Below are 11,933 nucleotides of genomic sequence, written 5' to 3' on the forward strand. Positions count from 1 at the left end.
TGCGCTCCAGCCTGGGCAACAGAGCAAGACCCTGTCTCTAAAAAAAAATGTTTTTTCTCTTTGAGACAGAGTCTCACTCTGTTGCTCACGCTGGAGTGCAGTGGTGTGATCTTGGCTCACTGCAACCTCCACCACCCAGGTTCAAGCAATTCTCCTACCTCAGCCTCCCTGGTAGATGGGATTACAGGTGTTCACCAGCATGCCCAGCTAATTTTTGTATTTTTAATAGAGACAGGGTTTCATCGTGTTGGCCAGGCTGGTCTCGAACTCCTGAGAGCATGCAATCCTCCCTTCTTGGCCTCCCAAAGTGCTGGGATTACAGATGTGAGACACCACACCCTGCCAATTTTTTTTTTTTTTTTTTAATACTGATGCCTCAGTTCTAATCCCAGACAGATTGATTCAGTCAGCTTTGAGGCATAGCTGCAGAGCTGAGGTTCTACCAGCCAGGGTTTAGGAAGCACCTGTGTTAACCAGGTCCTCTCTCCAGGACCTTGAACTCAGTGCTTTCCTCTGAGCCTCAGTCTTCCCATCTGTAAAATGGGAGCAATGGCAATGAGCCTTTCTGAGTGGGAAAGTCAGGGATGGGACAGGAGATCACATACATCTCATGGCAAATGACAGCATTATATCAGTCAGGGCAGCTGGTGTATGCTGCAGTAACGAAGAGCCCCAAAATGCCACGGTCGTAACAGTATACATTCATTTCTCCCCCATGCTGTGCATCCAGTGGGGTTAGCAGGAAGGTTTTTCTTGCTGTGGCCACCAGGCCCCCCGCTGATGGAGTTTGTATTGCAGCATGTGCTTCCTCACTCACCAAGGCAGGAAAAAGCTTCTGCCAGAAAGTACTGCGTCACTTCAGCTCACCTTGCATTGGCCACAGAGGCCATGCAGCCTCCCCTGACTTCAAAGAGGGGCAGAGTAGGAGAGACTGGAGTATTTGAGGACATGCCCCATCATGCCTACAAGAGTGGACAAGGATGGAAACATTGCAGCTGGTGTCATGGTGGGCAGCCTTACAGTCGGCTAGACCTGGGAGGGAATCCTCCCTCTGTCACACCCCAGCTGTGTGCCTCAGGCGACTGCCCCGCTCTGAGCCTTGGTTTCCTTTTCGAGTGGGGGCCATATCAGCTGTCTCACAGGAAGCATATTAGTCTGTTCTCATGCTGCTCATAAAGACATACCCAAGACGGGGTAATTTATGAAGAAAGGAGGTTTAATGGACTCACAGTTCCACGTGACTGGGGAGGCCTCACAATTATGGCAGAAGGCAAATGAGCAAAGGCATGTCTTACATGGTGGCAGGCAAGAGAGTGTGTGCAGGGGAACTGCCCTTTACAAAATATCAGATCTCGTGAGACTTACTATCACAAGAACAGCACAGGAAAGATCTGCCCCCATGATTCAATTACCTCCCACCAGGTCCCTCCCACGACACGTGGAAATTATGTGAGCTACAATTCAAGATGAGATTTGGGTGGGGACACAGCCAACCCATATCAAGGAGGTTAAGGATAGGAAATGGAGCTGAGTGTGTAAAGCAGCAGGTAATGACCAGGGTCATTGGGGTTGGTTGATGAGGGTCTTCACTGCCACCTTTCTTCTGTCCCCAAAGGCCATCGAGGGGAAGCCCAGGCTGACCTCCACCGTGTCCTGCTGCGGCTCCACCACCTGTATGAAGTGGGCGAGGACCCAGTCCTGTCTCAGCCAGTGACAGTGAATCTGGAGGTGAACTTCCCCACCCCCATCCAGACCATGAGCCAGGGAGGCAAACCCTAGATGCGGCCCCAAGAAACTGCCTTGGCAAAGAGATCCACGAGGGCGTCCTCCCAAATGGACGCCGGTATGGGCCCCGCCCCACCCTTCTTTGTGGTATTCTGGGTTTGTCAGGTATTTCAAGTGGCCTGTTTTTTGAGGGTTTTTTGTGTGTGAGAGAGACAGGATCTCACTCTATTGCCCAGTCTGGAGTACAGTGGCACAATCTCAGCTCACTGCAACCTCTGCCTCCCTGGCTCAAGTGATCCTCCCACCTCAACCTCCCAAGTAGCCGGGACCACAGAGGCACATCACCACGCTGGCTAATTTTTTTTTATTTATTTATTTATTTTTTTTTGAGACGGAGTTTCACTCTCGTCCCCCAGGCTGGAGTGCAGTGGCACGCTCTCGGTTCACCACAACCTCCATCTCCCAGGTTCAAGTGATTCTCCTGCCTCAGCCTCCCAAGTAACTGGGATTACAGGCATGCACCACCATGCCCGGCTAATTTTTTTTGTACTTTTAGTAGAGACAAGGTTTCTCCATGTTGGTCAGGCTGGTCGCGAATTCCTGGCCTCAGGTGATCCACCCATCTCGGCCTCGCAAAGTGCTGGGATTACAGGCGTGAGCCACCACGCCCAGCCTATTTTTTTTATTTTTAGTAGAGACAGGGTCTTGCTGTGTTGCCCAGGCTGGTCTCGAACTCCTGGCCTCAAGCAATCTGCCTGTCTCAGCCTCCTGAAGTGCTGGGATTACAGGCGTGAGTGGCCTGCATTTTATTTATTTCTTATTTATTTTGTAGTAAAACTTTTAAAACACAAACATCATCTGTGTAATCCGAAAAAGAAAACAGATTCTCCGTAGAGTTGCTTTGAAAGGTGGCTTAGAGTCAGACAATCCAGGGTCCACAGCCCCTCTACGGGTAAGTCTCAGGCACCCCATGCCTCTGGGCCTCAGTTTCCCCCCCATGTAAAATGGGGAGAGGTGAGAGTTCTTTGCCCAGAAGGTCGTTGAGAGGCCCTGGCACGAAGGGGCCTCGTGCAGTGTCAGGGCCCCCAGGCCTCGGCCCCTTCCAGGTTCCTCTCTTGGCTGATGTTGCTCTCTCAGCCCCACCATCAGGCGAGGCTTCCGCCACCTGGCCTGCCCACGCGCCCTCCCAAGAAGGCGCCACCTGAGCCACCTCATTTCTTCCCCAGTTTGCATTCTTTCTATTTCATTTCCTGCTCGTGGAGAATTTCTGTGAATTTCTGTGAATCTCTGTGTTTCTGCCTTGGGCCTCCTTCGACATCTGAGTCTTCAGGGGAATCCAGAGAAGCCCCAGGACCTTTTCGCCATGATGTCTTCCTAGGCCCCCCGCCTCCTCTTTCACGATCCTCGCCACAGAGGAGCGGGCGTCCCTTTCCTCACAGTCCCTGGCCTGCCTGAGAGCAGGTCCGGGCCATGGTGGGTACCGGCGCCCAGCACGCAGCCAGCCTGCCCTGGGGAGCCAGGAGGCCGGCGTGGGACCTGGAAGTTGGTCATCTTATGCTCCCCTGTTTCACAGATGGAAGTTCCAAGGCCCTGAGAGGAGGAGACAGTTGGGATGGACCATGACTTCCTTCCCGATGTGGACGGTGGCGGGGTGGAAAGACGCTGAGTTAGGAACGCAGTTAGTTTGGCTACAGGTCACAAAACACTTAACACATGTTCTTGGAACAGAGGACAGAGTGTTTTCTCACCCAAAGAGCATGTCGGGGTGGACCCCCAGCACTGTCACTGTGGGCCTGGTCACTGGTGTCTTCCCGCCATCGCTGGCACACTGCCTGTTTTTCTTTTGCCATCTGCTTGTTTGCGGTCACGAGATGGCACAGACCTTCCTCATGAGCAAATTTCAAGGCAGGGTGGGGCTGGGCGGTAGTGGCCAGAAAGACTTTGCCCTACAGTGGCGCGCTCTCTCTCTCTCTCGCTCTCTCTCTCTCTCTCTCTCTCTCTCTCCATCAGCACACGGAAGCTTCTCCAAGAACCACCCCCACTCCTCCTGCTCCACAGACTTTTCCAGACCCCTGAGGGCCTCTGGCCTCCCCTAGCTGTAAGGGAGGCTGGGACAAGGCCTATTGGGAAAGGGGGTTGGGGTAACTCTGACTGGCTTCCTCCCTGGACTGGAAATGGGGCCACCTGAGCAATGTGAGGAGAGGAGGAGTCTGCATGGGGCAGGCAGCTCAAAATGCCACACCTCCCGGGCTGCTCCTCCGGCTCGGCCACCTGGTGAAGCATGCACCTCCCGCTTCAGTGTCCTCATCTGTAAAGTACATGGCCAGTGCTGTCCTCGGAGATGTGCTGTGAGAAGCAGATGAGGGAGCTGTGTCAGGCACCAGGGCAGGGGCTGGCGCCCTGAGGACACCGAGTTCCTGGTGTGTCCACCCTGCTGCTGTCTTGGTTCTCTGCTCAGATCTGGGACTTGGTGCAGCTCACCCTCCCTCTGCTTGTCTCCCTGCAGGCTGTGCTGCAGGCGCTGGGGTCCGTGGTGGCAGTGGAGGAGCGCTCACTCACAGGGACCTGGGATGTGGGCATGCTGCACCGCTGGAGCTGGAGGACGGGGCCTGGCCGCCGCAGAGGTTTGGGGACCCCCGCTTCAGCTCCCTACCCAGGACTCCCGGCTAGGCTCAGGAGCTGGTCAGACCCTGTGCACATCCAACCATCTGCCTGTCACGGCCTGTGCGACCTCGAGAGGCTTCTTTCCTGCTCTGAACCTGCAGCCCTCCCAAATCTACCACAGTCGGTTAAGGCTTTGGGTTAGTCTCTGCCTGCCAGGGCTCCACACAGGCGTGTGTGTGCACTCGTACGTGTGCACACGCAGACCGCACACCCTGCATGTGCCAGGGGCCCAGGGGCTTCTGCCCACCTTGGCCCTGCTGACCTCAGCCCATAAGCCCATCTGTGCCTCACACGGCATATGCCACTGTGAGTTCCTGCACTACAGGCAGCTTCTAGCCTCCAGTCCCTGTCCGTACCATGCCCTCTGCCTGGGACACACAGGTCCCATTCACTCTGGCCAGCACCTGCTCAAGCTCCCCAGGAGACCTCCTCGGAGTCCCCAACCAGGCCAAGTGCCTCCGCCACTCTCCTGGCCCCGGGAGTTTCTTCTGTCCTGTGCAGCTCCTGTTGTCCACTACACACAGCATGGTGGCGGGTACATGGTGCACGCTCAGTTGGTGATAGGAGGAAGGAAGGGAGGAACGGAGGGAGGGAAGGAGGGAAGATGATGGTTGGTTGGAAAGAAGGAAGGAAGATGGATGAATGATAGATAAGTGAATGGCTGCCTCCCAAGATTGAAGCCCAGGGCATGCCTTCAGGGGAGCCTGGTGAGGCAAGGACAGAGTCACCAGATGGTCTCAGAAAGCTTTTGGGCTTTGAGTGCAACACCTATGAGGAAGTGAGGCCACTAGGGCCAGGACCAATCTATGAATTGCCTTCGGGGTGGGCAGAAATGCAAGAGACCCACAGGAGTCCTGGCAGAAGGGGATGCCACAGGCCATTGCCACAGTGGGAGCCACAGCAGACTGTAGACAGGTGCAGTGTGGTGAGAGGGAGGCTGGGAACCACAGCAGACTGTAGACAGGTGCAGTGTGGTGAGAGGGAGGCTGGGAGCCACAGCAGACTGTAGACAGGTGCAAGGGGAGTGAGAGGGAGGCTGGGGACCACAGCAGACTGTAGACAGGTGCATTGTGGTGAGAGGGAGGCTGGGAGGAGGCATCCTGGGCCACACTGAACAGATCACCTGTTCCCTTAGGCGACACCACCTTTCCCTCGAGGCCACCAGGAGGCCCCATCATCACCGTCTACCCAAAGGAAATCCGGACATTCTTCGTTCACTTTCAACAGCAGTGAGCCCTGGGCAGATGCCCCGTCCCCAGGGCTGCCCCCAGGAACTCCATGTAACAGAACAGACCCAGGACAGGGAAAAGCAGCGTGGAGGGACGCGACTGGGGAGTCAGCTGCTCATCTGCAGGCTAATGGCAGGAAATGGTCATATTTGGGGTTTTGTCCCTAATTTTTTAAAAATAAAAATTACATTACAAGATCCAGGTTCTTCCCCTCCCACACTCAAGCCAGCCCTCTCCTCTTCTGTCAAGTAAAGGATATTCGGCACGCTCATGTGTCATTCACTCACAAAAGACAAACCCAGGACATTCTGCCTAAGGCAGAGCACAAGACCCACAGCAGCGCCGAAATGCATCTGCCGTCCAGGCCCTGCCAGGCTTGCCCGGGCTGCCAGTGGTAGCTGTGGACCTACTGCCTGCCGCCTGTTTTCATAGACTCATCCCATGCTGGCAACAGGCCTGCAAGGGGCTTGGCTCTGCCACAGGGCAGGAGAGGAAGCTGTAGCACCGAGCCGGAGTTCCAGCCCCAGACGCCCACCTGTGTCTCAGGGCACCGCCTGTTGAGCAGAGAAGGCACAGCAGCCGTCAGAGTCCATGACGAGATGAAACCACACAGCAGGGATGTCCAATGTCAGAACTATTAACATTGATAAAAGTGTAACCTTCTCAGGTCTATGCCAAGAGAATTGAAAGCATCCATACACACAAAACCTGTGCGCCTGCGTTCATAGCAGCATTACTCAAAAGTCAAACGGTAGCAACAACCCAAATGTCCATCCACAGGTCAATTAAGACATGAAATGTGTTCTGTCCATACCATGGAATATTATTTGGCCATAAAAAGGAAGGAAATTCTGACACATGCCACAGCCTGGGTGAATCCTGTGCAAACATTACGCTAAGTGAAAGAAGCTAGACACAAAAGGCCACGTATTGTGTGATTCTGTTTACATGAAGTGTCCAGAATAGGCAAATCTGTGTATAAGAGACAAAGCACATTGGTGGTTGCCAGGGACTGAAGGAAGAGAGAAGAGGCATGACAGCTAACAGGGATGGGGTTTCTTTGGAAGATGATGAAATTGTGGAATTAGCAATGATGGTTGCACAACTTTGTGAATATACTAGAAACCACTGAATTGTTAACTTTGAAAGATAAATCTTATGGTCTGTGAATTATATCTCAATTTTAAAAATTTTTTTTTCCCCGAGACAGAGTCTCACTCTGTCGCCCAGGCTGGAGTGCAGTGTCACGATCCCAGCTCACTGCAACCTGCACCTCCCGGGTTTAAGCAATTCTCCAGCCTCTGCCTCCCGAGTATCTGGTACTACAGGGGCACCACTGCATCGGCTAATTTTTATGTTTTTAGTAGAGACAGGGTTTCACCATGTTGGCCAGACTGGTCTCAAACTCCTGACCTCAGGTGATCCACCTGCCTTGGCCTCCCAAAGTGCTGGGATTACAGGCATGAGACACTGTGCCCAGCCTAAACCGTTTTAAAGAGTAAACTATGAGATGTAGGAAATTATATGGTACTCTAGGGCTGAAGGGAAGTACCCAAAAAGGACCAGCTTGGAAGGATTCAGACCTCTTTGGACAATGTGCAGTTTGGCCACTAGACAGCAAAGACATTCTCTGGTTTGGCCAGACAGGAGCTGGGCTGGAGCTACTGACCAAGCAACAGGCCATCCCTGTGGGGTCAGGTGACCAGCCACCAGTGGCATGAATGTGCAGTGGGAGGCTGGGGCACAGGGGGTGAGGCAAGAGCCCTTTAGAGCATGTGGGCTGCATGGGGCTTGGTTTCTGTGTCAAGAAGACTATGAAGGCTGGGCACAGTAGTTCATGCCTTAATCCCAGCACTTTGGGAGGCCGAAGCAGCCGGATCATTTGAGGTCAGTAGTTTAAGACCAGACTGGCCAACATGGTGAAACTCCATCTCTACTAAAAATACAAAGTTAGCTGGGCATGGTGGCATGCGCCTGTAGTCCCAGCTACTCGGGAGGCTGAGGAGAAGAATCAATCACTGAAACCTAGGAGGCAGAGATCGCACCACTGCACTCCAGGCTGGGTGACAAGAGCGAGACTCTGTCCCAAAAAAACAAAACCAAAAACAAAAAGAAGACTATGGAGGCCGGGCATGGTGGTTCATGCGTGAAATTCCAACACATTGGGAGCCCTAGGCGGGAGGATCGCTTGAGCCCAGGTGTTCCAGACCAGCCTGGGAAATACAGTGAGACCCCATCTCTATTTTTTAGACGAGCGTGGTGGCGTGCACCTGTGGTCCCAGCTGCTCTGGGGGCTGAGGTGGGAGGATCACTTGAGCCGGGGGGGTTGAGGCTTCAGTGAGCCATGATCATGTCACTAATTCCAACCAGGGTAATAGAGCAAGACCCTGTCTCCGAAAAAAATGAAGACTATGGAAATGTTATCCCCAGCGCTGCCAGGCTGTAGAAAAATCATGTGCACCGAAAGTACCATCACCCATGCTGACCATCCCCGTTCAGAACAAAAACAGCAGGAGAGCCACTTCCTCCTGCAGTCCCTCCAGCATCCAGCACCCTCAACTGGGAAGAGCAAGAAGAATATAGATGACAGGGGAAAACCTCCCCCACAATAGACAGAGGATTGGCTAAAATCTAACATCCATTTGTTGTTTTGTTTTTGTTTTATTTTATTTGAGACAGGGTCTTGCTCTGTCACCCAGGTGGGAGTGCGGTGTCAGTATCGTAACTCACTGGAACCTCTTAAGTCCTGGGCTCAAGCAGTCCTCCCATCCCACCGCTCTGAGCAGCTGGGACTACAAGCATGAGTCACCACACCCAACTAATTTATAACATGTTTGTGGAGACGCAGTCTCACTATGTTGCCCAGGCTGGTCTTGAACTCCTGAGTTCAAGCAATCCTCCCACTTAGGCCTCCCAAAGTGCTGGGATTATAGGCCAGAGCCACCCACTGTGCCCAGCCTGTTTTTTTGTTTTGTTTTTTGTTTTTGTTTTTACAAACAACAACCACCAAATTCCCAATAAACTATGTTGCTCACTGAGAGTCATAAACCCAATAAAAACCCCAACAGGTTGATTGTGGAACTTGATAGGATAATTATAAAGTGCACTGGGGCTGGGTGCAGTGGTTCGTGCCTGTAATCCCAGCACTTTGGGAGGCCGAGGTGGGTGGATCACTGGAGGCCAGGAGTTCGAGACCAGCCTGGCCAACATAGTGAAACCCCTTCTCTAAAAAAATACAAAAATTAGCTGGGCTTGGTGGCAGATGACTGTAATCCCAGCACTTTGGGAGGCCGAGGCGGGCTGATCACCTAAGGTCAGGAGTTCGAGACCAGCCTGACCAACATGGAGAAACCCCATCTCTATTAAACATACAAAATTAGCCTGGCATGGTGGTGCATGCCTGTAATCCCAGCTACTCGGGAGGCTGGGGCAGGAGAATCACTTGAACCCAGGAGGCGGAGACAGTGGTGAGCCGAGATCACGCCTTTGCACTCTAGTCTGCGCGACAAGAGCGAAACTCTGTCTCAAAAAAAAAGAAAACACGACAGTGCACATCTTTGTCCATTTGGGCTGCTGTCACAGAATACCGTACACTGAGTGGCTTATCAACAACAGGAATTTATTTCTCCCAATTCTGGATGCTGGGAGTCCAAGATCGAGGTGCCAGCAGATTCGGTGTCTGGGGGAGGGCCTGTTTCCTGGTTTACAGATGGTGCCATCTTGTTCTGTCCTCACATGGCAGAAGGGGCAAGGCAGCTCTCTGGGCTCTGTTTCTAGGAGGGTGGGTGCTAATATAACAGTACTGAGTCTACGCTAAAGAAACATTTTGTTTGCTTGAGTATAATTACAGCTTTCCTTAAGCTTACAGACTATTCATTAAAATCAGCCTCAGGGAAAGAGGACCTTCAGCAGAGATAAGAAAGAACTGCACTGACCAGCAATCCTGGAAGCGGCTAGCTGCAGGTTTCCACACACCCAGATGAGAATAGTTGGGCTGAGGTCGAGGCAGGAGGATCACATAAGTCCAAAAGTTTGAGACCAGCCTGGGCAAAAGAGGGAGACCCCGTATCTATAAATAGTAACAAAAATTAACTGGGTGTGGCACACGCCTGTAGTCCCAGCTACTCAGGGAGGCTGAGGTGGAAGGATCACCTGAGTCCGGGAAGTCAAGGCTGCAATGAGCCATGCCTGGGCAACAGAGCGAGACTGTCCAAAAAAAAAAAAAGACTAAGAATAGTCTGGCTGGCCCGGTGTAGCCAGCACTTTGGCAGGCTGAGGGGGACAGATCATTTGAGCCCAGGAGTTGGAGACCAGCCTGGGCAACATGGTAAAACCTAATCTCTAAAAAAAACTAAAAAATTAGCCGGGTGCGATGGTGCATGCCTGTAATCCCAGCTACTCAGGCTGAGGCAGCAGAATCGCTTGAACCCGGGAGGCGGAGGTTGCATGAGCCGAGATCAAGCCACTGCACTCCAGTCTGGGCAACAAGAGTGAAACTCGGTCTCAAAAAAAAAAAAAAGAGAGAGAGATGGGGTGCCTCATGGTGGGGAAGAATGGTTGCATGCCAGAGGTGCTGAGACAACTGCCTGCTCACCTGGAACAAAAAGAAACCTGACACTCGCTCGCGTCATACACAGACAGCCCCTGCTGAAACCCCAGCGGTCAATGCACGCGTGAAAAGATGGTCAACCTCCTTAGTAATCAGGTCTGTGCAAATGAAAACCACAATAAGATACTGTTTCACATCTGCCATGTTTTCTATTTAAAAGATTAAAAAGATGGGCAATCATGGAAACTCTCTTAGACTTCTAATATGAGAGTAAACGGAGCAAACTTAAGAAAATAATTCCATGTTATCTTCCAAAGTTAAAGATATGCATGCTCTGGACCCAGCAATTCTGTTCTAGGTGCGTAAGCTAGAAAATCATGTTCAGCCAGGCGCGGTGGCTCATGCCTGTAATCCCAGCACTTTAGGAGGCCAAGGCGGGCAGATCACTTGAGAGAGGTCAGGAGTTTAAGACCAGCCTGGGCCAACATGGTGAAACCCCATCTCTACTAAGGAAAAAAAAAAAAATCGGCCGGGTGTAGTGGTGCACACCTGTAGCCCCAGCTACTTGGGAGGCTGAGGCAAGAGAATCAGTTGAACCCAGGAGGCAGAGGTTGCAGTGAGCCGAGAGAGAATGCGCCACTGCACTCCAGCCCCGGCAACAGAGTGAGACTCAAAAAAAAAAAAAGAAAAAGAAAAGAATCATGTTCATGTGCACAAGAATATGTAAGACTGTTCAGTGGCATTGTTCATGATAGTTGTAAATTGTAGAGGGTGGTTTATTTGTACAAGAGAATACTACAGAGCAGCAGGTCTCAAAGTGCGGCCCCCACACGCCAGCATCACCTGGGGAGTTGTTAGAAACACAAATTCTCAGGCCTTATCCCACATCAAATACATCAGAAACTCCAGGGATGAACCCTGGAACATATGTTTTAACAAGTTTCCTGGGGTTTCTGATGCACACTCAATTTTAACACTCACTGCCATAGAGCAATCAAAATGAGTAAACTATCCTTACCTGCATCAACACAGGTGAATCTCAGATAGACAGAGATGATAGATAGATGATTGATTGATTGATTGATAGATGATAGATAGATGTTAGATAGATGAGAAATAGATGTTAGATAGATGATAGATAGATGTTAGATGATAGATGATAGATTATATTGAGCAAAAGCAGCAATACACAAATGAGTAACTATGATTCCATTTACATAAAGTTCAAAAGTGGGAAAGACTATACCATATTCTTTATGATTGCATTCCTAGTGGATAAAACAACAAAGAAAGCGGCCGGGCACGGTGTCTCACGCCTGTAATCCCAGCACTTTGGGAGGCCGAGACGGGCGGATCACGAGGTCAGGAGATCGAGACCATCCTGGCTAACACGGTGAAACCCCGTCTCTACTAAAAAATACAAAAAACTAGCCGGGCGAGGTGGCGGGCGCCTGTAGTCCCAGCCACTTGGGAGGCTGAGGCAGGAGAATGGCGTGAACCTGGGAGGCGGAGCTTGCAGTGAGCTGAGATCCGGCCACTGCACTCCAGCCTGGGGGCAGAGCGAGACTCTGTCTCAAAAAAAAAAAAAAAAAAAAAAAAAACAAAGAAAGCAAAGAAATGACTAGCCAAGGTTGGGTACAGTGACTCTGTCCTATAGTTTTAGCACTTTGGGAGGCTAAGATGGCAGATCACTTGAACCCAGGAGTTCAAGACCAGCCTAAGTAACATGGCAAAACCACATCTCTACAAAAAATAAATAAATAAAT

General features: G+C 51.5%; 1 protein-coding gene across 1 annotated transcript in view; it reads left to right on the top strand.

The window, feature by feature from the left end:
• The window catches only part of MAN2B2 (mannosidase alpha class 2B member 2), a 46,251-nt gene extending 39,479 nt beyond the window's left edge, over positions 1–6,772 (top strand). The window contains exons 17-19 of the mRNA XM_010370044.2: positions 1,616–1,728; positions 4,232–4,349; positions 5,525–6,772. Coding sequence (XP_010368346.2) covers positions 1,616–1,728; positions 4,232–4,349; positions 5,525–5,622 — 329 coding nt within the window. The 3' untranslated portion in view covers positions 5,623–6,772. The remainder of the gene's footprint in view (positions 1–1,615; positions 1,729–4,231; positions 4,350–5,524) is intronic.
• Positions 6,773–11,933: the final 5,161 nt, after the last annotated feature.

Source organism: Rhinopithecus roxellana, chromosome 2, assembly GCF_007565055.1.
Source record: "Rhinopithecus roxellana isolate Shanxi Qingling chromosome 2, ASM756505v1, whole genome shotgun sequence".
NCBI classification, from domain to species: domain Eukaryota; kingdom Metazoa; phylum Chordata; class Mammalia; order Primates; family Cercopithecidae; genus Rhinopithecus; species Rhinopithecus roxellana.